The following is a 26,680-nucleotide window of genomic DNA, read 5'->3' as shown; positions in this document are numbered from 1 at the left end:
GATCCGCCGATTGACGTTCACGGCACATTTATCTGTGGACTGTGATGTACACAGTTTACTCGTCATTGTAGATTTATGATTAGTCATCTGTCATGTATTAGTCTTTAATTTTTGACACACATACAATTACCACACACATGAACACTCACACTTCCCCTCCCCAACACACCCTTCCCGCACACCCGGTTAACACATAATACCCAATGGCATATACACCCTGCAACAGAGTGGAACATTCTAGTGTGGTAGTGACGGCGGAATAGCTACGTTTGTGCTGGCGAAAATGAGACAACCGGAGCAATATGTGTACTGAACTATGTGTAAACTGTGTGTTCACAGTAGCGTCACAGTGTGTGGTTCAAATCATGTGGTTTAGCACGTAGTCCACATAGTCGTACATATTTAACACAGAGCGATATATATGTACCACAGTGTGGAATGTACTGAACTAGTCCTAAGTGTAAACTCTGTGTTCACAGTATTGTCACAGTGTGGGGCTCAAATCATGTTGTTTACCACATGGTCGTTCATATTTAACACAGAGTGACATATATTTACCACAGTGTGGGGCTTGGTTTACCACATAATTAGTCATATTTCGAACACAGTGACACACATTTGCAACAATTTGGTATGTATTTAACTACGAGCAAACTCTGTGATTTTCATAGTGGGGGGTTTCAGTTCATGTAGTCTTCCACATAGTCCTACATATTTAACACAGAGTGACACATATTTACCACAGTGTGGTAGGTACTGAACTATGTGTAAACTCTGTGTTCACAGTATAGTCACAGTGTTGGTTTCAAATCATGTGGTTTACCACATAGTTGTACATGTTTAACACAGATTGACACATATTTACCACAGTGTGGGGTTTGGTTTTCCACATAATTGGTCATATTTCACACACAGTGACACATATTTGCAACAGTGTGGTATATATTTAACTACTTCACAGTGTGGGGTTTCAGATCATTTAGTCTTCCACATAGTCCTACATATTTAACACAGTGTGCCACATATTTACCACAATGTGGTATGAATTACTATGTGTAAACTCTGTTTTCACAGTATATTGTCAGTGTGAGATTTTGAGATCATGTGGTTTACCACGAAGTAATATCCACATACATGTAGTCTGTGGGCTTATTTCCTGACTTTGGGCACATCTCCAGTTGCACCGGTTGATATCAAACTGGTCTGATAGGCCGGCATATTTCCAATTGCACCAGTTAAAAACTGGTCTGTGGGCTTATTTCCAGTTGAACCAGTTGACACCAGTTAAACAGGGTGCGTGCAGATCCATGTTTTTATACAATTTATTTGAATGTAAAGCATATTCCTTAATTACTGATGATTTAGTTATATGCAATTCATTTCCAAAGTACTAGAAAATATAAATTGCCAATAAGTAGGACATTTTACTACTTTGTATAAATTACATTTAATTAAACATGAATTAGGGAAATATTAACTATGAACTAAAATACATTCAATAAAATACAAGTATATGGAAAGTTGTAAGACCCAGAATCGAGCCTACTTTTTACTAATGCCTTTAAATTAGAAATTGCAGATGAACCAGTGATACTGTGTTAATTGTTGCCATTGCCAAATTAATTAGTACAATTGCTACATATAGCGTAAAGTACGAATTAATATTATCATCTAGTGGGTGTGGTAGACTATGTGGTGGATGGCTCAGTGTGGTAGACTATGCTTTATATGTGCTACCACATTTGATTTTGGGACGTGTGGTAACACTATGTGTACTTTGTGGTGCGTACCACAATGTGGTAACGCTTCGATCTATCTCTACTTTTACGACGATACTCAGCAGGATCCATAAGACAGGATGTAGTGCTGAGGAATAAACTATCTAGTTCTTGGTCTAGATGCTGGGTGGAAGCGCTCCCTTGAAGCCCTCCAGTGAATAGCGTCAAGGGTGATCTTTGAAAGTGCATTCCACGCAGTTACTGTCCGAGGGGAAAATGAGTACACATCAGTGTGGGCCACATGTGATTTTGGGACATGTAACGCTGTGGTGTACTATGTGGTGCACACTCATATCCACAACAAGATCGTACATGGTGGACGCTAGAATGACGGAACAGTCATTTAACGAAATTAACAATGATGCACAATGCCCATCCCAATAAACAACATCACGTCAATATCAAGGTATCGACTTGAGGAGAGTTACGTTCTTCAAACACCTGACATTTATGTAAATGTGTTAATACGTTTATTGCACTAGGTCACTTAAAACACACGTACACTTAATCACGTAATTGTCACTGCAATATCACCATTATAATACCGTGATTTTCCCTACCTTGGAGACCAGTGGCGGATCCAGGGGGGGGGGGACCGAGGACCGGGGGCCCGCCCCGCCCCCCCCCCCCGCTCCTGGAAAAAATATGTATGGGGGGAATTTTTTTTAGGGCCCAAAAAATAAAATTAATGCTCACTACCCCCCCCCCCCCCCCCCCCCCTCACTGAGCGAATTTCGGCCGGCACGATTTTCATATTTCAGCACACTAAATTTCAAATAGAATTCAAATTTGGGCCCCCACCCCTAAGAAATCCTGGATCCGCGCCTGTTGGAGAGTTTAATGGTTTGTTATCCTAATACTCCCGTTTTTGTTTAGTTATGAAATTACATCTTCATATTATCACATTATTTAGAAGTTTTAGAATCGCGTCACAGAAACACGTGAAGCGTTAGTGATTTTCACGTGAATATTACGAGGCTGACTTGAGATGAATCATGTTCTTCATTCACGTGAAATTTACGTCGAAGAGGAAATATGTTACTGTATTACCCGCGTTCAACCCAATAATTACGCAAATTTTACACACTAAATGAACCAAAATAATGACGTTCTCATCCCGTTTCCGAACATCGTGTTTTGGATCTTCCATAATTACGTCCAGGCGCGCCGGAAGCAGTTTGGGATTAGAGGGGTGGGGTGCAATTATCCCAGAAGAGAAAGCTAGTTGCAACTGGTCCAGTTGATGAACCAGTTAATGTCAACTGGTAACCATGGGAATTAAAATGGGCTAAATGATCGAGTTGATCCAGGCCAGTTAGAATTCAACTGGTCTAGCTGAGCCATTAGAACCACTTTAGAACACTTTCATACTGGTACGTTTGTATTTCCAATCTAAAGGCATGGGTAATAAGTAAACTTAAATAAATAAATTAATCGAAATTTGTTCATATACTTGTATTTTATTGAAATTATTCTAGTTCATAGTTAATGTTTTCCTTATTCATGTTTAATTAAATGCAATTTAAACGAAGTAGCGAAATTTCCTAATAACTGGTAATTTATATATATATATAACTAATCATCAGTAATTAAGAAATATGCTGTAAATGCAGATAAATTAAAAAAACACAACATAGATCTGCACGCACCCCATATTCAATATGCAAATTAATTGGTGTCAGCTGGTTCAACTGGAAATATGACAACAGTCAGTCATCAACTGGTGCAACTGGAAATATGCACCCAGACCAGTTATCAACTGGTGAAATAGAAATATGCCAACAGTCACGAGATCATCACCATAGAACTTATGGTAACTTTGACCACCATTTAAAAAGGTGTTTTCAGACACCTAAGAATTACTAATAAGTTTTTCACACCTGGAAATCACGGATGCCCAGCTAGATTAATAATCCGTTTGAGTAACGAGATCATTACCGCGGAACTTATGGCAACCTTGACTACTATTTAAAAAGATGTTTAAAGACACCTAATCATTACTAATTTTCACACCTAAATATCACGGATTCACAGCTTAGATTGGTAATCAGCCTGAGCCACGAGATCATCACCAAGAAAGTTAAGGTAACTTTAAAACCATTCAAAAGAGGTGTGTAAGACACCTCAAAATTACTAATTTAATACACCCAGAGATTCACGGACAGAACAATAAGACGATTAGCCGGTGTAAGTAACGTGATTATTACCATCAACTTTGGAAAACGTGTGAAACCAATCGATAAAGGGGCTTAAAAGACCAAATAATTACTTACTTATCACCACCATCGCTTAACGGCTAAAAAAATCGTTGCTTAGTCAAGTGGTTATTTGGTCATAAACACTTGATTTACAGAGGTAAGTGGAATCATGTTACTCCAGTCGCGTGATAAATTGGTGGTTTTTAGGTTAGATGAAAACGTGGACAGGAGTACCTTTTTTGTTTAAATGAAGGCACGTGTCGTTATAATCGATCAGCGGTGCGGTGCGAAAGTCTTTCTGCACAGTCTGCACGTTAACTGAATGGCGACTGATTTTTAGGTGGAAAGAGCGGACACTCAGAGAACGAGCCGCGGAGTCATCCCGGGGGGAGTGGCGGGAATTTCAAACGACCATCTTTGCCACGTGGACCTTAAGAGGCTGCCCTTCAACGTGATATCCCCGTCAGGGAACATGAATTTTAGAGGCGATCTGGATTCTGTTATACTTTAATTACTTGCACCTGGGGGTAAGACCTTGCCAAACTGGCGGGTTTCCTTGCACTTTTCATTCCACATATTAACAGATATTAATAACCAACTGAATAATATCATTGGCCTCTAGATCTAAATGCTATTGCTAGGCTAGTTTACAATCGCGGAATCCTCGGGAGATGAGGCATACGAAATTTTTGCCACGGCTATTTGTAGCAAAAGCACCCAGTCAGGATCGGGACCACTGTCTCCAATACTTAAGATAGATAACTCAAGGGGTAGGCATACTAGAAGTCCCGAGAAAAGAACGGGAAACGAAACAGTGATGGATATAGGAGGGGGAGGAGAAACAACGAATGAGCTGAGGACGGGAGTAGGCAGACTTTCATATCTCATAGAAGAAGAACGAGTAGGAATACTGAGAGAGATAGAAAGAGACCAAGAACAAGCAGCACCTTTGTGGAATCTCCTAAAGAAAAGGGAAAAATACTGAGTACTAAAGAAATAGATCTAACTGTAATAGTTGAAGGAGTAAACAACAATATAGCACAAATTACTCCAACAAAAACGGCGAAATTTTTACATCAGGAAATAGGACAAGTCCAAGTAGAAAGAAGAAGGAAAAGTTTGAAAATTATGTGTATAAATGCCAAACAAGTAGCGAAACTGAAAAACGTTATAGATTTTGCAAGAAAGACAGTAAAGGTTACGCCATATAACCCAAACGAATACAAGAAAAAAAGCAGTAATAAGAGTAAATCCTGAAGTTCAGGAAGAAGAGTTGTTGGAGTGGTTAAAGAAGGATAAAGCCCGCCCCCCCCCCCACTCCGGGGTCGGAATGACTGCATGCGTGTTACCACAATTTCCGGTAAAGGGGTACTTTTCGTGCGACAAAGTCCGGCCCGAGAATTGTAAGAAAAGGGGGTGTATTTGACTTTCACCCGGAGATTTCTTTAAAAAGGGGGTGTTTTTTTTTTCTCTCATCTCTTTGGACTCCTGAGAAATGATTCCGAATTTGGGGGGTAAATTGAGCATTATTCCGAATTTAGGGGGGTACATTGAGCACTTTTCCGAATTTAGGGGGGTCTCCAAGGCAGGAAAGGCCCGTGAAAAGCCCGCGAAAGGGGGGTTCGGAAATGTTGGCAGCCCTCAGATAGGGGGTGCTTTCAAAATGAGGGAACGAGCATATGAGTACCCTAACTAACACTGAGTGGGGGGGGGCATGGATAAAGTAGTCCATACAAAGAGATTCAAAAAGAGAATCAACGGTGAACTGAAAGACACTAGGTCAGTCCTACTGACATTTGAAAGAAAAGAAATACCAACAGAACTCATTTTTGCCTTTGAGAGGTACAAGGTTTATGAATACGTGCCACAAGTACCACGCTGTTTTAAATGTCGAAGATTCGGGCATGTTGCTGATGGTTGCCATTCCAAAGCACGCTGTGTGCGGTGTGGAGGAGAGCATACATTCAATGAATGTCAAAACAAAGAAACCCTTAAGTGTTGTCGATGTGAACAAAACCACTCGGCGGCTTATCTAGGCTGCGCCAAATATAAAGACGCTGTGAAGATACACGCTATTTATACACAAAGCGAAAAAATCTCGTACTGCAACCAAAAGGTTTCACGAAACGTAGAATCCTGTTCAAACGCAGGCTAAACAAGTATTCTTTAGAGAGGCAGAAAGAAATGAAAGAATTAAATTCAATGAGAGAGACCAGAATCCCGAATCGGGTCGAGGTCATCGAGCAAAGAAAGACAGAACAGAAAGATCCTCAAATAACGGTAAACAGTGTAGATTTTTTTGCATTCATTGTATTTGTGATTAATAATATGGAAAAGGAAACATCAAATTCGAACAGAATTCGATTAGTTAAAGAAGCAGCACATTGCTGCCTGGGTGTACAAACCATACATCCAGAAATGATTCATGAAAGGTTAAAATAATTATGAGTATAGGCGTGGGCCTCCAACATCATATTGCCAACGCCTTAGCCCTCTCCGGCACCTTTCTTTCATTTCTTCTCTCTCTCTTTTTTTCTGTCTATCTCTCATATATCTTTCTTTCATACTTAATGACTATTGTACAAACCAATTATATTACGGAACAATTATTCAATTGTCACTTTCATGTGCATATATAATTTGCATTATGCTCCATCATGGGTAAAGTGTTTCAGTGGAATGCTCGATTCATGAACGCTCATGGCTTTGAATTTTACACCAAAATAATTAAAAGTGCTATAAGTGAAGAAGAAAAGCCAAGTATTATTTGCCTACAGGAAACCTGGTACGATGATTGCAGTATCATCAGTTTTCCAGATTATACGTTGATAACAAAGAATAGAAAAAACAGAAGAGGGGGCTTAGCATTTTATATACATAAGTCAGTTACTTTCCAAGTAATAAAAACACCAGATGATCAGAAATACCAAATTACAGATATATTTATGCATAATCACATCTTTTCACTTGTCAACTTTTATAACCCTTGCAAAAAAATTGCGGCACCAACGCTCGACGAAATGATATTATATTGTAAGAATCAAGTGATAATATGTGGGGATTTTAATTCTCACAATCCAATATGGGGTAGTAAGGACATAGACGCAAACGGGAGGATAGTGGAAGAATATATGCATAAACATGATCTGGTGCTTCTTAACGAAGGTACCTCGACAAGGATAGACCCCCACACAGGTCGTTTCTCTTGCCTAGATTTAATATTTATGACCAAAGAATTAGCAAAACTTAGCAGATGGTCTGTATAGAAACAACATTTTGGAAGTGACCACTTTTTAATCAGCTTTGATTTGCCTTTTGTTTCAAAGAACCTCCCAAAAGAAGAAAAATTTGAAAAGAACGAAAAAACAAGGTTATTTGCAAAAAGTTCTTTAAATAATGTTGATTGGAAACTGTACAAAATGGAGATAAAGAACCAAATGAAGGACTGCAAAAAGGAATACCAAGAAGCAGACCTGCAAGCGAAGTTTGAAATTCTTAACGGCATTATTCTCATCTCCATTGACAAATTAACCAAAAAGGTAAGTACCGAGCATAAAGCGAGGCAACCGGTACATTGGTAGACGAAGGAATGTATAGAATCTGTCAAAATTAGAAACGCTGCAAAAAGTCGTTTCATGTATAAAATTCACCTACATGAGGATTTTCAGATTTATATGGAGAAAAAAAGAATTACACAATTAGTTATCCGAAAAGCAAAAAGGGAATGTTGGAGAGATTATTGTCGATAGTTCAATCTGACAGCTGACATTGGTGCCGTGTGGAAGACGATCAAAGACATACAAAAAAGTACGAACCAATCAATACCGAATTTGATTATGGAAGCTGGAAAGGTAATTGGTAAAACAGCAACTGAAAAAGCAAATACGTTTTTGAACGTTTTTAACTCTCTAGATTTAGCTATAGGGAAAGAAGAAATAGTCAAGAGAAAAGAGAGTGAAACAAAACTTTTAGAAATTATTAATAACATGCAAAACCACGAGGAAAATGTATTAAATGAAGATTTCCGCCTTAGTGAGCTTAATAGTGCTCTACTAGAATTAAAAAAACACTGGGAAGGATGGCATTTATTCCAAGATGATAAGCAACCTTCCCGAAGAAATTATCAAGATGATCTTAGAACTATATAATGGAATATGGAATAGAGGTATATTGTCTAGACAATGGACTGAGGCTATTCAAATTCCGATATTAAAAAGGGAAAAGATGCTTCAAACCCGTCGTCTTACCGCCCAATCTCTCTAACCCCAACACTGTGTAAACTAATGGAGAGACTTGAGAAAAACAGACTCCCATGGTATATCGAGAGAGAGGATATTATTACTCCCATACAATCGGGATTTATGAAGAATAGAAGTACAACTGACCATTTAATTAAATTAGAAACAGATATTCAAAAAGGAATGGCAAATAAAGAACATACAGTTGTGATTTTTCTTGACCTAGAGAAGGCGTACGACAGAGTATGGAGACAAGGCATAGTTTACGAATTATATAATCAAGGTTTCACAGGTAAGATTTTAAAATAGATTAATGCATTCATGTCTAACAGAGTGAATCGTGTTAGAGTGGGAAACTACATATCAGAACCAAAAAATGTAATATAGGCATTCCCCAAGGGAGCGTGATAAGCCCCTTAATTTTAAATTCCATGATCAATGATCTTAGAAAATTCAGGATATTGTAGAAATATCATTGTATGATGATGACATATGTATTTGGTTTTCGCATAGAAATATGACACATGTACAAAAAAAATTACAGGCATCTCTCATCCTCAAAATCGAGAGCCGTAGTATCCGGCAGAAAGGAAAATAAACATATTGATTTACAGATATATAGTAAAAGTATTCAATTAGAAAAAGAATACAAATTCCTTGGAGTATGGTTCGACTCGAGATTGACGTGTAGTAAACATATAAATGATATTTCAATAAGATGCAAAAAAAAAGATTTAATCTTATGAGATGTATTGCTGGTACAAAATGGGGCAATATCTCGAAAATACTTCACTATGTTAATAAAGACTTAATCCGCTCTGTGTTAGATTATGGAAGTGAAGCTTATGATGGCGCGAGTAATTCTCTTAAAAGGAAATTAGACACCATACAATTCCAGGCTCTTAAAATTATTACTGGAGTAGTTCATCTAACTTCATTGCAGGCTTTACAAGTTGAATGCGTGGAAATGCCATTGCCACATGCAGCTAAAATTAGCCCTCCTATACCAAAAAAAGTCTTATTACCGTGCTGGCAATATGAAAATTACTCTTGGAAAATGGGCCAAGGTCCTTTCGTCAAAAGATTGAGGAACTTGGAAATAGGAAATATTGAAAAGCTCACTGAATGCATTACGGTTAAACCTTATTGGCACTATAGGATGCCAAGTATATCTACAGAAATAAATGATTTTGTTTCTATGAAAGTTTCTTCATCAATAGAATAAAAAAATTATGCTGTAGAGGTCATAAAGAAAAAAATGGAATTACTGTTTAAGAATCTATACAGACGCTTCAAAACAACAGGAAGGGTATACGGGAGCAGCTTACTATATCCCAAAACTAAGCTTAAGTAAATGCTTTAAAACATCCCATATATCCATCATGAGAGCATAACTGGTAGCTATATTAATGGCACTTGAATGAAAAGATGAATATCATCCAACTGCAGTAGTGAGTTTAACAGATTCAGTATCAGCTTTAGAAGCCATGTGAAAGAATGTGAGAGAATCCAGCATAATTGTTGAGATATATGACAAATTATTTGCTATTAACTCCTTCGGGATAGATGTTAACCTTGAATGGGTACCAGCCCACTGCGGCCTAGCAGGAAATGAAAGAGCTAATTTGTTGGCAAAACAAGCTTTAAAAAAACACACAGATATAATAGTAAACCAAAACAAAAGTGAGTTCGTAAGAGAATCAGATATTTATTATAAATCCATGTGGCAAAGCCTCTGGGATAAAGCAGAGAATGGAAGACACTTGTATAGCATCAATAAAAATGTAAATAATGTTTTTAAAATCAAAGGTTTGAACCGAAAGGACGAAAATCCACCAATTCAGGCTTAGTAAATGTAAACTGAATTTAATTAGAAAACACGACACTGGATTATGTGTAGAATGCCAAACGATATAAACAATTGAGCACTTTTTATTATCATGTCCAACATATGAAAGACAACGAAGGAGAACGTACAGAGCACTAAAGACCCAAAATCCAAATCTAGGTCACTTACTAGGAAATGAGGAATATATAGGAAAGGTGGTAGCTTTTTAAAAAGGCAGTGGAAGGTACAATGAACTGGGATGCTCAGCTATAAACATTAATTACGTATTAATTACGTATTAATTGAGTATTAATTACGTTTTGCTATATTATCTATTAGTGACAGTGGTACTATCCTCGGTACAAATTGCTTCATTGTATAAATTGTATAAATTGCTTCATTATACGGAGAGAGGCTTTAAACTAACGTCCCAACGTAATGAACTGATCGCAACTAATATTCAACCACTTCATCCTTTCTTTCCTAATGAATTCTTTAAAATAACAAGCCGAATAACAAACAGAAAATTACTACTAACAATTTACTGACATTGTTAATTGCACAACACAACGCCACTAGGCTATCGTCGATCCAACAGTAAAAGTATTAAGAGAGGACCAGTAACTACACCCTCTCACATTGCAAGGCGTAAATCATCGAATGACGATGGAAACGCCATTAATCGCAACAACAATAACGTTTAAGTCTAGTTCAAAAGGCACCATACTTTAAAATCACACCGCCAAAAGAGGTTATTTTTTAGTGTTCTGTTTATTGGGATACCATTCAAAGTGCGAATGTGTTCTACTGACGGCTCGGACGATACTAATTCTTTCAGAATTACACAAGTATGAGAAACATTGTACTTGGCACTGCGTGCACGAGAGGAATAGACCTGGACCTCTAGGAAGAACAGAGCCATGTTAATAATGGCTCTGAATAGAGCTTTCCAGCCTTTTTTTATTCTTGATTTGTATTATTTGTAAATTGTATTCTTGTATGTATTGAATTTGTATACGGAAAATAAAACCAAACCAAACCAAACCAAACACACACACACACATCTGGTGCTTTTCCCAGTTGGAGAGAAGGACAAAAGCAATATACGAGATTGGAAATTTGACACCCAAAATATAAAAAATCTGGAATTCTGGCAATTGACAGAAAATTGGCATCCCTGATTTAATATCAGAGGATCAATTTTCATCATAGTTCTTCATACCTGGAGGGTGTATGGGGTCAAAACGGCTATGCTGTCGTCATCCAACGGACCCCAGTCAGGGGGCCAGTTCTGATACAGATCCTCCACTCTGAAGGCCACTTCCAGTATCTCCTCTTCATTCACATAGGATGCTCCCATCAGCCTGTCCTCTCCCTTCACCACGTAGAAGTTGAGAGGATAGAAGAGGGGGTGTCTTGGGTGAGTACCCAAGGCCTCCATACGAGCATTGTAGTATGGGGCCAAGAAGTCCAGGATTTCTAGACAGGACCGGTAGTTGTGGGTCAGAAGGAGATCAAAGAAGCACTTGTGGTAGCGACTGTAGCTGAACAGTCGCTGGAGCAGAGAAAAATTGTACTTGGCACTGCGCGCACGAGAGGAATAGACCTGTGGAAAACAGAAAAGTTTGAAGATTGCTAAGACTATGTTCTTCTATATAATGTGACACATTTCCAACAAGTGTAAGTAGCACTATGGGGATACTCTGGGGCAAGATTGGTGGAAATATGGAAGATGCTCGGGGAGGGTATGGGAAGAGACGGCTTCCTCTCCAGTGAAGTTACATGAATTTCCTCAAATTTTGTCATGCTGTTTACATGTAATCACATCTGCTCTCAATGATTCAATCCTTTAACAGAGCTTTATACTGTTCATTCAAAAGAAAAAATACTTAGGGATAGCTCCTACATATTGGAAAATAATATGAACTCAATGTCATGATTTTAACAGCTATAGTCTGCCTTTAGTTTCAGATCTTACTAACCTTGGGGCCTATCTGCTTGTGATCCCCTGCCAGCACAACGCAGGTGTCATTTGTTGCCAGCTGAAGGGGAATGATAGCCTCTGTCTCCCTGACCTGACCAGCCTCATCAATGATGATGTGGGTGAAGTACTCCTTCAGGTCCATGTTGCGGGTCAGTTGCACAGCCGTGTTCAAGGTTGCGATGACAATGTTGGGTGTTCGACGGCTGCCTTCTGTCTGCGTCTTAGCATAACTGGCCCAGTCTGTGGGAGTTATAATGATAATACGGTACAGTTAATACATTTGTGTTAATGAAAACAACATTAGCTTTCACACAGAAGTTTTCAGTAAGAGAGAGGAATCTGGGGTTTCTAACACTAGAATTAAGGCAACAAACAGGATTGGTTCCTCCACAAGAGGAATGGTTGACAGCTATGTCATGATGTTTCCTTTTTTACGGTATGAAAGCTAACAAAATCTAGGTGAAAAATAGGTCTCAGCCATTGCAGGACATTTGCGCAATAGGATTAATTTCTTTTCATTCTCTTAAGATATGGAATATACAATCAGCATATCTTACCGCTTATCTCACTGTCATACGGGTGTCGCAGGTTCCCTTGCTCATCTGTCAAAACATACTTCATGACTTTGTCATGGATTGTAGACTTCTGGTGAGTGACTGCGTACAAACGCACCATGTAGACCATCCCTGGATACTCGCAGCAGAACTTGTCTAAGTGCTGTGTAATGTACAGGTCAGCCGCACTGAGAAGTGACAGACACAAAAGCACAACATTTATACAATGAACAAGTGCACAAATATCAAAGTTTGGATGTATGTCCCAAATGCGCAATGTAATCTAAAATACACCGAATTCCTATAAAATTCAACTCTGCACCTAACATTATATGTTAAACCTATAACCTCAAACCCTATCACAACTTTACCTATCACCCAATTTATTGGACAAAATATATTCCAAAGCAAATGCTGGATCGCCACAAGTTTACCAGCAATTTAGGAATTCAACTTGTGCATCATCCGTTTTATAAAACGGGGCCCCCAAAATCGTCAAAATCATGAGTATTTGTGAATATGGTATGTATCACAGTTTTTTTGGGGGGAAAAACACAACAAACACCCCCAGAAGGTGGAAGGGTTTCCAGAACAATTCCACTACAACATCATTTCTGTTGCATGGGTATATCAAGCTCTTCGTGACTAGATTTAGTGGGTGGGGGTTGTGAATAGATATGTGTGCTATCGAAAATAAAAAAATTGATTGGGCCCGCGGAACATCCACGGGATTCTAGGGGGCGCGGGGTGGGGCAGGGGCAGATCTAACCGGCAGCGATTGAGGGGGTTCAATTTGGGAGTAAATATTAAGCAGCGACTCAACCGACCGGCCAAATCAGCGGGAGGGGGAGGGATGGGCGGGTAGTGAGCATTAAGTTTAACACTATATAGCAAAGAGGGGATGACAGATAGAGGACATGGAAAATGGAGTCCAGGGAGGGAGAGAAATGGAAGGAAGAGAGATAGAAAGAGGACAAAGATATAGAGGATGAAGTAGACGTATGAACATGAATAATAAATACATGTAGTACAGCAATTGGAAGAGTGAGAATGAGAGAGCGATACATGTAGAGTGGACATTAGAGAGACATAATAGAGAGAGAGATAGGCAGATTGGAAAAGGAAGATTTTTTTTTTTTAATAATTATTTTTTAAGATTATTTTAGTATAATTATTTTGTATTGGTTTTTTTAATTTCATGGGTGAATTATAGTTTCCTTGCTTCAGCAATTTAAAAAATATTTGATGGATACAAATTCATTCATACACTCATGAGCAGGTAATATTTATCACCTAGCCTACACATCTTCTTGTTATTAATAGCTGAGTTATGTATGAAGGGTATACATTAAGTTTATGTTTATATTGACAATTTAACAATATCAAAATTATAGCTGACATATGGGTTATGGGAGCCCCATTCAAATTTAATTCTCCAGCAATGGAATACCGACTCGCAGGATTTTTTTCTTCTCTTGCCGGTATAGACAATCACGTGCTGGCCAAAAGCCAATGTGTTTATTCATGAATTCTTGTTTGGAGACTTTGCTATTCCATTGTCATTTAACATAAAGAGTCAAAACGATTTTACGGAAGGTTTGAATATTTTTTTCTTCTTTGGACTTGGTATAAATTAGCCCTCTTCAAAGAAAATATTTTCTCTTTCTCCTTTATGTCTCTTTTCATCCCTCTCTTCTCTTTCTCTATCTATCTCTCACCCCCCTTTCTCTCTCTCGTTTTTCTTCACTTGTCACCCATTAGGGAAGCAGTCTGCCTCCATATCCGCCCTCTGCCCCGTGCCCCCTCCTCAACCATACGCTAGTGCTTCTCCCGCTAATTATTATTATTAGTAGTATTATTATTACTATCATTTAGAGGGGAGGGTGATGAATAATGACAGGAAAGCAACAAATCATTAAAATTTGTTTGGAATCATCGTATATAAATTTGGTTTGATTTTTCTCTTCCATTAAATAAATCTCATTCAGATGTGAAAATTGCACTCATTATACATTCTTTTTCTCCCTCCCTCCCCCAGGTGTGCTAATGTGTCACCGGATTTTTTTTTCCGGTGGGGGGGGGGGATAATGAAAGGAAGGTAACAAATCATTCAAATTCGTTTATAAATTCTCGTTAATTTTGCTCAAACCATTAACAAAAATATTATTAAAAAATAAATTAATACAGTTTGCACAACACTCAAGATTAAGATTCAAGATACTTTATTTCTCCGATCGAGCAAGGTATATACTATCATTATATACTATCATTATCCTTTGCTCTTTTTTGTACTTTCATATTATTCATTATAATAGTGTTTTATATGCATGTCCAGTTTTCTGTCACGTGAAATTCGTAGAACAGCATGTTACAGCTCCGCGATGTCTGTCTCACAGATATTCACTTTCGCTGAGACCTTTCCATACACAGAATACTGATACTGCTGGTACTTCATTGGGAGCAGCGTAATCAGAGCTCGCCCCTAGAAGCTTATGACGGTACGCTTTTCGTCTTTTCGTCTGTGACATTTTATTAAATCACATTTTTATTATTCACTTATCTTTCCATTATTGTTATATATTAAAATGAATATTTCAGATAGGGTCAAATCTGGTTCTACGTTATAATTATGATCAGCTATTTTCATTTAGGAGTACGTCGAAACGCGTTCTCCTTATCCATGTCGAGGTTATGGTATAGTAGTTTATCTCAAGATCGAAAGGAATACTTTCGGAATAATAGTAAATAGCGGAACAGAAAACAGTACCAGAGATATAGATTGAAAATGGAGCTGAGAAAGCGAGCGAAAGAAGAAGAAATACAGAGAGAGAAAAAGAGAGAGGGAAAAGGACAGCCTTCAGTCACGCACGCACTACGACCGCATGCAAAACTTCCTCTCTTAAAGGGGCATGTTCCCCATATTCCAGAGGGCGTTCAAAATACGTACCCGCTGGCAAACGGTGCTAGCTGCCTATTAACACCAACAGAATTCCGTACTTTGATTAGAAGTCGATCTTCGGTACCAAGATGGCGATGACTAGAGCAGCGATAACTACACTGGCATGAACGTGCCCCTTTAAAGCAGTCCCAGATACAGCATAGGGACATGTTGCTAACAAGGAGAGGGGCCGGAGGGAGGGACATAGGTAGATACATAGATTTATATAGTAAATAATAAAATTCAGTTCTGATTTAACTAAGTTAATACAATAAATCATATGTATCTACCTATTATTGCTTAGACCAACACAGATGAAAGCGGGTGGCATGTCCCAAACAAAAAGGTAAGCGGGGGACCAACGAAGACAAAGCCGCCAACAACGATGCCGTAGCAAAACGCTCCTCACTCGCAGGCACATCCTTGAGATAGCACGAAATGAACGTATTAGGCGACAACCAAAAAGCAGCCTTCATAATATCATGAAGGGCTACTCCATGAAATAAAGCCCAGGAGGTACTACCCCTGGTGTCATGCGCCCGAGGACGCACACCCTCCGCGAGAGCCTCGGGGCCCGCGGCCTGAACCGCCTCAATGAGCCATCTAGAGATGGACTCATTAGACCCCGGAGAGAAGGGTTCCCGCGTAATAAGAAACAACTGCTCATCCGTCCGGATACCCTTAGTCCTGTCTGGATACCACTTAAGAGTCCGAACCGGGCACCTGACCTTGTCTTCCTCAACAGAGGAGACAATGGACAAGGAAAAAGAAAGATCTCCACCGGACCAGATGAGACAGTTTGATTCTTCGCAATGAAGGAAGGCTTGGGAATAAGCCTCACACCCATCCTCTCCCAGCGGATGTGGCCTGGAGAAACACAAAGGGCGTGAAGAGTGCCTCTCCTCTGCCCCGACGCAATCGCAATCAAAAACAAAGTCTTGATTGTGAGACAATGCAAAGACGCCTTGGCCAGAGGCTCAAAAGGTGGCTTAGATAAAGCATCCAAAACCTTGGGCAGGCTCCAAGGAGGAGCCAGCTTCTGTTGGGGTGGTCGCTCCAGAAAAAACGACCGCAACAACATTGCCAGACGAGGAGAGTTCGACACCCCCGAACCATCCGGGAACCCCGCATGGATAGCAGCAATAGCTGAGAGATACCCACGCAACGTGGACAGAAATCTACCTTTGTCAAATAATGAAATACGGAAATCAGCTATGACACCAAGAGACGCCATCCTGGGCACCACGCCTCTAACCGAGAGTTGTACACTACTCTAGTCGAATCTCGGCGGCTCTTGATCAACAATTGAGAAGCTCTCTCCAAGAGGCCCTCAGCCCTGGCAATCCTGACCGATAGGGAATCTACACTCGGCCTGTAGAACCTCAGAAGATGCCTTTGAAAAGGCTTCATAAGCAGATGACCAGGCTGGCCAAAAAACACAGCCACTCGAGCCACTGCCTGGCCGGAACTCTGCGGGAACGTCGCAGAGACCGGGCCGCCTTGGTAATAGACCGAACTCTGTCCCAACTGGGACGGGCCAACTGACTTGGAAAATCCAGCTCCGCACCCAGATAAACCAACCTGCGAGTGGGTGACAACTCGGATTTCTCCCAGTTTACCAGAAACCCTTGATCCTGCGTGACCTGCAGTAGAAGACTCAAATGCTCCCGAAGGCGAAGCTCTGAACTGGCCACCAGAAGCCAATCGTCCAAATAGGCGAACAGCCTGAGACCCTGTCTCCGAAGGAACGCCGTGAGCGCCGAAACCACTCGGGTAAACACCCGAGGTGCCGGTCTCAACCCGAACGGGAGGGCCTTGAGCCTGAAGGTTTCTCCCCGAAAGGCAAAACCCAATAGATCACTCGAACGAGGATGAATGGGTTCGTGGAAGTACGCATCCCTGAGATCTAGAGATACAACCCAATCCTCCGGACCTATCGACGGAAGGATAGTGGCTAAATGCTCCATGCGGAAGTGCATGGGAGCGATATGAAGATTGATCCTCTTCATATTGAGGATCATCCTCAGCTTCCCCGAGCGCTTGGGAATAATAAACACCGGAGAGAGACTCAGACCAGGGTGGTCTGAAACTCGCTCGATCGCGCCCTTCTCCAACAACATGAGAATCTCGCTCGAGATGTGTTGTTGGTAAGGAACTGACAACGGAGGCGGACGGATTTTGAATGACGCCGCCCGGGAGGTGCTCTACCAACTCTATATAGAAGCCCTCTCGCACGACTGAGAGCACGAAAGTGTCTTCGGTGATAGCATCCCAAAAGGGAAGAAACTCCTGGAGTCGACCGCCGACTCGGTCTACAAGCGCTCGGGGCAACCCGTCAAAAGGGCCGCTTGGTTTGAGGGAAAGACTTGACCGAAGACCTCGGCCCACCCCCACCTTTAGCTGAACCCCTGCCACGGCCTGAACGAGGCTGACGAGAGAGCCAAGATAAGCCGAAAGACGGAGAGAAATCCCCGTCATACCCGAAATCAACTCAAACGGTTTATCCCGTTCCTTGTACGCCTTAGCCTTGAGGTTAACCCCCAACCTTATGACATTAACAAGATCAGGAGAAAGCTTCTTGGTGCTGAAAAAGTTACGATTAACTTCAGAAATGAAATAGAAAGCAGTGCTCTGCTACCTTACATCTCGAAAAACCCCGATAGGGTCAACTGAAATCCTTTCAAATTCGACTTTAAATTCCTCAGGAAGAGGAATAGAATCCGGAGACGAACGCTGTTTAACAGCAAAGACGGAACACTACCACCAGCACTTGGGCGAGAAAAAGTATCAGGAAGATACTTCGCTAACAAAGCCCTCGCCTCAGAGCCCAGACTCGAAAATTGACTCGGGCCTGAGGCCAGCTGCGAATCCTCTGAGACAACGGATGCCGAGTCCCAGTCACACTGACGATCCAGCGTGACCGAATCATACGGCTGAGGGGAAACCCTCACTGAGGCAGACTATGTGTTACTATTGAGAAAATTATGTATGTACGGGTTGGATGAACCATCACAGCTATGGTTTTCGAACTATTTACATGGTCGAGTTCAATCTACATCTGTTAACGGTATAATGTCAGATTTTTTGCCAGTTGAATGTGGAATTCCCCAAGGATCCATAATAGGACCCCTGCTTTTCATGTTAATGATTTGCCACGTGGCCTCACCCACTGTAAAGTAAGCATGTATGCTGATGATACGGTAATCATATTGTTCGGCAAATGATAATGAAGACCTAGAATATGTTAAAAAGTGGTTGATACAAAACAAACTAAATTTGAATATAAAGAAAACTGAATACATTGTATTCGGTACGAAACAACGTCTGGATAAAGTTAAAGAGAATGATTTAAACATTACTATAGACAATACTGTGTTAACTCGAGTTAGTAAGTGTAGACACCTTGGGGTAATTTTAGATGAAAGGTTATCATGGCAAGAACATATTAATACTATTCATAAAAAAGCAAGTAACGGATTATATATGCTGAAATCTATAAGAAATATAGTAAATGAATATGAAATGAAATTGTTTTATAATTCACTAGTATTGTCTCACTTAAATTATTGTGATGTGGTATGGGGTGGATGTGGAAGTACACAGAAAAACAAATTACAAAAAAGTCAGATTAGAGCAGCTCGAATAATTAATAGGTCGTCTTGGTATTCCTCATCAGATGAAAATTTAACAAGACTAAATTGGAATAAACTTGACAATAATAGAACAAAGAATGTAGCAATTATGATGTATAAGATTGTCTCAAAACAAGCTCCTGAGTATTTAGTAGAAAGGTTTATATTTGCTGACCATACATACATTACACGTTCAATTCTGTATAATGTGAAAACAATAAGACCAAAGACTGAGACTATGAAAAGATCTTTTAAATATAGAAGGGCCTTAACATGGAATAACTTGCCACATGAAGTACAAAGTGCTAAATCGTTAAATATTTTTAAGGCAAAGCTGACGTAATACCAAATAAGTGTGTTGGGAGGGGCTAACTTATTAGTTTAAGAGAGCTTTGTTGTTGTTTGTTTTTAAGGTTTTATAGTTGTATACATATCTTCATAATTTCAACCTATTTATCATTCTTACACTGTCGCTCATAAAGGTGGAATATTTTAGTTTTACCCCAATTTATGGAATTATTTTAAAAATAATTAAAAAATAATAGATATAGATAATAGTATACATTCTCAGATTTTATTGAATAATAACTTGCCAATGTGTGTTTTGCGGAACTGCTAAAACATGTGTATGCTAGTATGCTTATTAATTAGGGGACCTACGCTCTCAAGTCATAAATGACAGTAATGAGGATTAATGCCCACAAAAGGGCACTAATATAGCACATCGACACGGTTTTGATCATGGTGCCTTACAGTTACGAAGCCATTGTTTTGTCACTGAACCATGACTGTACGCAGCGGGGGCTAGGTTAGGGGGCAGTTTCCATAAATTAAAAAAAAAACAGAAAATGCAATAAATTTCAATAATTTATTGCATTTTACCCCGGTCCCCAACATAAAAAAATCCTCTGGACGGCCATGCATTATGGCTCAAGGCATGGGCACACAGAATTTTTTTTTATGTTAGGCACCGGGGTTAAATGCAATAAATTATTGAAAATGTATTGCATTTTCTGTTGTTTTTTTAATTTATGGAAACTGCTCCCTACCCTAGCCCCCGCTGCGTACAGTCATGGTTCAGTGACAAAGCAATAGCCTCGTAACTGTGAGGCCCCAGGATCAAAACCGTGTCGATGTGCTATATTAGTGCCCTTTTGTGTGGCATTAATCCTCATTACTGTCATTTATGACTTAAGGGCATAGGTCCCCTAGTTGATAAGCATAGTAGCATACACATGCTTTAGCAGTCACGCAAAAAACACATTGGCAAATTATTTTTCAATAAAATCTGAGAATGTATACTATTATCTAGATCTATTATTTTTAAATTATTTTTAAAATAATTCCATAAATTGGAATAAGAAAAAAATATTCCAACTTTATGAGCGACAGTGTATTTATGTTATATTACTCCTACGCAATATGTTTTAAATGTCTAATCGTGTACAATATGATCTTTGCAATACGATATCAGTTTTTGTTTGTCTCTTTAAAAACAAAAACAATTATATATGTAGTATTTAACTGATCCATATTCATAATGCTCTTAAGTATTTATTATTATTCCATACTTCATTTTACTTCTACTTAATATGGAATACGCATTTGTCTTAATTTCATAATTATTACACATTCTACATTATGTTTTTTTAAATTTTTTTTTTTACTGTTTTAAAGTTTGATTATTTAATATTTAACATAAATACATAATATGTTCTTAACTTATTTATAATCTTGTTTAACTTTTTCTTGTTTTTACTTTATTTATATAAATATGCAAACAGATTATGATGATCATATATGTTACTTATTCCATTGTTTATCTTTTGGGTCTACCAATATAGTTTTAATTAAGTAAAGAGTTTTTAGCTTATTTCCTATATATTGTCGTGTTATGGTTGTGAATCTGTCAGTGTTTTATTACTTATGTTTATATGTCATGATTATGTTGTTTTTTATCGACACGGCCCTGATTGAAACCAGTCTGCGAACTGTTTCGGGCTTTTACCGTGTATAAATAAAATAAACTCAACTCAACTCAACTCCTCACCAGGCGGAGCGCCGAGAGAGGGGGCGCCGGAGAAACAAAGTCTAACCGAGAGCCGACTGTACGAGGCAAAGATTCTGACGTCAGTTAATAGCGGCACTCGAAAATCAGAAAAAGAATCCGAATCTGAAGACTAGAAATGCAATCGTGTCACAACGATGTGCGTGCAATGACGACATGTTTCTACATGTCAAACGAAAGAGCTTCTCTCGCCCTATCCAGAGCAATTTGTACGAAGTCTGTAGCTTCTGTGATATTGGAGATAGGTAGGGCGAAAGAAAGGCCTCAACAGTGACCTTGATGGGATGGTAGTGACTATGCCTACGAAGTTTGAAAGAAATTGGGATAGCGAAAGGACGTAGAAAGGGCTCGCAAGCACTGCGTGCAAAAACCAAGGGGATTTGGTGCATGTTCGTCATTGCAATCAAGATCGTTCTGGGGGTCAAAAGCGTGAACCCGATATGCCCCATAGACAATGCGTGTAATGCATAAGCGGAAAACGTACAGGATCTGTATTATGACCGGAGTTAAAATGTTTTTTCTCTCTCTCTTTATGTCTCTTTATGAGCCGTATTTGGTATCATTAGAAAGAGAATTTCATGATTGTTATTGTGAACCACTCTCTTTTTTTTCTATGATAATCCTATCGAAACACGTGATGTAAAATAGATTTATAGGACAAAATGGCGTCTTAAATGGCCCCATTGACCAATTTTAAAAATCCGGCCATGAGGTGCCCTGCGTATTGGAACTCGGCATGTCACTGAAAAATTTTCAAGGAAAAAAAAAGGACGTTTAAGGGGCGAGAAGCAGTCTGAAAAAATGACGTCATAGCCGATACGTGTTAGATTCGGGCGGAAACTCGGCGGAATTCGTATAGCGACCTTTGTTCAAATGCGATTTACTCACAATTTTCTGTGTGAACATATACTATACTTGGTATCATGCAAAAGGGCACTTCATTGCGGTCAGTTTGACACCATTGTTATCTTCGCGCAATGTATTGCACGCATAAAACGCGCTATTACGTAATGCATAGTAAATTCATCATTTTTGGCGATAACTTTGCGCTGACATATTCGAATTGTACCAAACTTGGCAGACAGTTGTCACGTATATGAATACATATGTGTCTTAAGTTTCATTGATGTAGGTATAAAGATCGTCATTTTAGAGCAAGTTTAAGTTATTTTGGAATTTTCTTGACAATGGCGAATTTGGAGGGCATTTTTCTCAAAGTCGGTCAGTGTAAGGGTATATAATTTTGTATATGGCTGGAAAGGGCATATCTTCAAGTATATAAATCCAAAAAGGGTACGGATTTGCCAAGCCGTAATGGAGATACGGCCACAGAAAGATAGCCAATTCCCAGAATTTTAGAGGGCGCTATTTATGTTTTGCAAAGCCATTGGAGCGTGAAATTTAGCATGGCTATGTGCAATTATGAGATAAAGATACTGTGAGATTTAAATACAAAACGGAATTCATATGAGAAAGTTATGGCAGTTTTAGATTATTTAGGGGTCAATTTCTCAAGAATTTGAGAGATTTTTGACGGAGTCGGTTTCAGATTTGAATTTTGAGTACGAAGATGGCATTTTGAAGGTCAGGTTATACGTCGCAGATGAAAGAACACCTCTTAGACTATCTAGAGAAATTTGTTAGAAGTTTGTAGGATCTAGGATAGTGGAGATAGGAAGGAAGATAGAAAGGCCTTAAAATGGACCAGAAACGGACAAAATGGCGCCTGGACGGTCATGCATGACTGATTTCGAAAATCGAAAAAGTAGGTGACCTTGATGAGATGCTAGAGATGATGCCTACGAAATTTGAAAGGAAAAGGACTTGAGAAAAGTACCTAACTAGGAATGACAAGCACTACGTGCAAAACGAATGGGATTTTTGGACGATAAGGAAAACAAGAATATTAATGGGGCAGAATGTGAACGAAAACAAGGCAATGACGAAGGTCATCATTGCAACAAAGGGACAGGCTCCGCTACACCACTAGCCGGGGCACGGGGGACGGAAGGAACCGAACCTGCTAACGTGCCGGGTGACAAATTTGACGTCAAAGTTTGTTCACCTGCCGATACAGCTGGGGCGCCCAGGTGAACGAACATCTGCTCCATGAGAGCCCTGAGCACCGCCTGCGCAGAATTCGAAAAAGACGACACAGGTGTCGATTTCTTTGCCTTCTTAGTCCGCGAACCAGCCGAAGCCTGGACGCTCGAACTCTGCGGCTTCTTACCCGTAGCAACGGGGGACGAAGGGGACTTCTTGGCCATGCTAGCTGCAATACTTCCTGAGAAGCTACAGCGAAACCACTACGGACAGTGTGACTGGGGCCTGCTCGCTGCAAAGTTTCGCGAGAAACTCCAGCGAGACCCGTACTCCGGGGCCTGCTCGTTTCAACGCTTTGTGAGAAGCCTCAGCGAGCTTAAGACCGTAGCGTGCCACTGGGGTGATAACAGGCACCCCAAATGTGGACGCAAACCGGGTCGACCACATGCTTGAATGCACGGCTGTTGCCTCGCAACAGGGCCAAGGGCCGTGCAGCCCGGGGCCTCTACAAGTCGAGCTAACCGGCGAAGGGGGGAGCCGCTGGTAGGAGTCTCTTTATTCGATGAAATCGAATCTCTAGACCTCGACATGCTGACGCCGGAGCACAGCCCCCTGGCTGGCCCAGACGCGGTATCCGTCGGTAACTTACTACAGGGCAAAACTCTCGACACACCAGGCAAAAAAATACCCGGTGCGGGGAGCAACCTGTCTCAAGTCTGTACTCGAGACGCCCTTACCCGCCCTTACCCCCCCCCCCCCCCCCGGCCGGCCGGCCGGCCCCCTCCTGCCGCACCAAACTCACTCAAACAACAACAATAAAGAAAAGTAACAACAGTTACTAACAACAAAATCGACGAGCAACTAGCGTCAATCACAAAAAACAAGCAACAACAGCGTTGCTACAAAGCCGTTTATACTTCATAAAACAAACGACAAACTCGAAACTAAACAACCCTAGCGTAGCAAACAAAACAGCCCCGGTACACAAAAAACTGTGCCCGGGACTGAACTCAAAAAAGGAAGTTCGTTTGGCAAAAGTGAACACTAATTATTGCCAAACTAAAGTGACTGAGGGTTAAAAAACCGAACCAAAATGTATAAAAACAAATTGGAACTGGAAATGACAGAAAGAAAGCACCCAAAACGCTGTGAGGAGCACAAAACTCGAAATTTAGCGCTAGTGACTTATCTGCACTCCTTAAAGGGAAAGTCCACCCCCAAAATAAGTTTGTTTCGATAGAGGCAGAATAATAAGAAAATCAGGTGAGTGAAAGTTTGAGCAAATTCTGAATGAAAATAAGAAAGTTATGAATTATTGAAGTTGTGATCAATCAAATACAAATTGGCAACTCTGTGACTTATCATACGAGCTCTCCTTCATTTGCTTTGTGCATAATATTCCATAAAATAATGTTTTCTTCGTTATTGATGACGGAATATATATTTGTTCCTTGTAGGGGGAGTATAGAAACATATTTGCAATTATTATATTTAGGGTGCATGTATGGTTGAAATTTTTCTTGAGGGAAAATGAAATTTTTAGATTTTTTTAGTACTGAGCAAATGGAAGTTGAGCTCGCATGATACCTCATAAAGTTGCCAATTTGTGTTTGATTGATCACAACTTAAAAAATCCTAACTTCCTTATTTTTAATCGGAATTTGCTCAAACTTTCACGGACTTGTTTCTCTCATTTTTCTACTCCTATTAAAACTAACTTAATTTCAGGGTGGACTTTCCCTTTAAAGAGAGAGGGAGTTTGCATGTGGTCGTAGTGCGTGCGTGAATGAAGGGTATAGCGGGGTCTTGGGGTGGGGTATGCACAACTGTGACTTTTTTGTTTCGATGACTGCTTTGTTTGGAGGACTAAGCAATAATAGGTAGATACATATGATTTATTGTGGTAAATCACATTTGTATTATTCCTTTATCTTTCCATGATTGGTATATTTGAATTAATATTTCAGATAGGGTGAAATCTTGTTCTACGTTATAATTATGATCAGGTATTTTTTATTTAGGAGCACGTCGAAACGCGATCTCATTACAAATCGCGAAACATAAACACTGAGAGATGAAGATGGAAAACGCAATGCAATCGCATGACCAGAACTTGCTTATAGAGAAAACGAAAAAGTTGGACCTATTGTTATGCTATTTTTCTCTTCGTCATCCTCACCCCCGCCCGCTCTGGATTCCTCTTTGTTGTTGTTTTAATCATGATTTACATTCAAAAGATTTACTTTTTTTAAAATTTTTGAACAGTAATATTCTTCTCATTTCGATATCATCAGGTGCTCGTACCGTGTTTTCCTACTCCATATTGAGGTTATGATATAATATATAATTTATCTCAGGATCGAAAGGAATACTTTCGGAATAAAAGCAAAATAGCGAAACGGAAAACAGTACAAGAGATGAAGATGGAAACTGGCGCTGAGACAGCGAGCAAGAGGGAAAGAGAGAGAGAGATAGGGAAAGAGGAAGAGAGAGAGAAGCATCCCTTTATCTTGCATGATTGTTGTATCTTTTTCAGATAGGATAAAATCTGGTTCTAAGTTATATGTTAAATAAAAATGTTTATTTAGGAGTACGTCGGAACGTGATCCCATTAAAATTCTTTAAAACAACCCCCCCCCCCCCCCGAATTAGCAGGGTTATATGAACCCGTTATTGTTGTCGTGGTTATATCTATGGCGTTCAGTCAGATTTTACTATTTACGCCTAGTCTAGTTCTAAGTCGTGTCGTGATAGTCGAGTCGTAATATAATTCCAGGCTTGGAAACTCTATGCGTCTGTGCTTCGCTGGTCCACTGCTGGGGGATGTATCATCCTCGCCAACCCTCATACGTACATTGAGCGAGCTTATCAATCCTTCTGATCTTGGCCACTCATAATCTGAACCCGATATAATTAACATGTAGTATACAAGTATCATATCAATACCGTACATCAGTTCATCTTGAATCAATCTATACCCTTACCTTGCTTCCGCTCTTCTATTGTTTGAGCTTATAACCGAGACAACGACCAGGTTCAATGTTCCTCTTATATAACTTAGCTTTCAAATGGCCTAATGATTTGCGCATGCGCTAGGTTCCTGCTCGTTTGAGGCTCGGGTGGGGTTTCGTACAATTGGTCAATGTACGAGGGTTATGTTATCGAGAGTGAAAACACAGAACTCATGGTGGAGAGTGCTCGAAGCCGTCATGAGAACGGCAAGTGTTGCTCGAGCATCGCCTGGAAGGGCGAAGTGTACGCTGGTACACGGACAACAAGAATGTTGTGGACATCGTGATAAAATGGAGTGGTAACTCCGCCTGCCAAGAAAAGGCTTTGAAAATACGAATTGTTTGTGAAGAAAACGAATGTAAAAATCGACCCACGGTTTGGATATCTAGACGTAAGAACAATTAGCA

General features: G+C 39.9%; 1 protein-coding gene across 1 annotated transcript in view; it reads right to left on the bottom strand.

Moving 5' to 3' along the window:
* Positions 1-11,848, bottom strand: part of LOC586045 (helicase with zinc finger domain 2) — a 60,657-nt gene extending 48,809 nt beyond the window's left edge. Inside the window, exons 1-2 of the mRNA XM_030974518.1 lie at positions 11,825-11,848; positions 11,265-11,648 (exon numbers count right to left, since the gene is read on the bottom strand). Coding sequence (XP_030830378.1) covers positions 11,265-11,648; positions 11,825-11,848 — 408 coding nt within the window. The remainder of the gene's footprint in view (positions 1-11,264; positions 11,649-11,824) is intronic.
* Positions 11,849-26,680: the final 14,832 nt, after the last annotated feature.

The sequence above is a fragment of the Strongylocentrotus purpuratus genome, unplaced genomic scaffold (assembly GCF_000002235.5).
Source record: "Strongylocentrotus purpuratus isolate Spur 01 unplaced genomic scaffold, Spur_5.0 spur5_scaffold_7, whole genome shotgun sequence".
Lineage (NCBI taxonomy): Eukaryota > Metazoa > Echinodermata > Echinoidea > Camarodonta > Strongylocentrotidae > Strongylocentrotus > Strongylocentrotus purpuratus.
The sequence above is the reverse complement of the archived record's forward strand: the minus strand, read 5'-3'. Positions and strand labels throughout refer to the sequence as shown.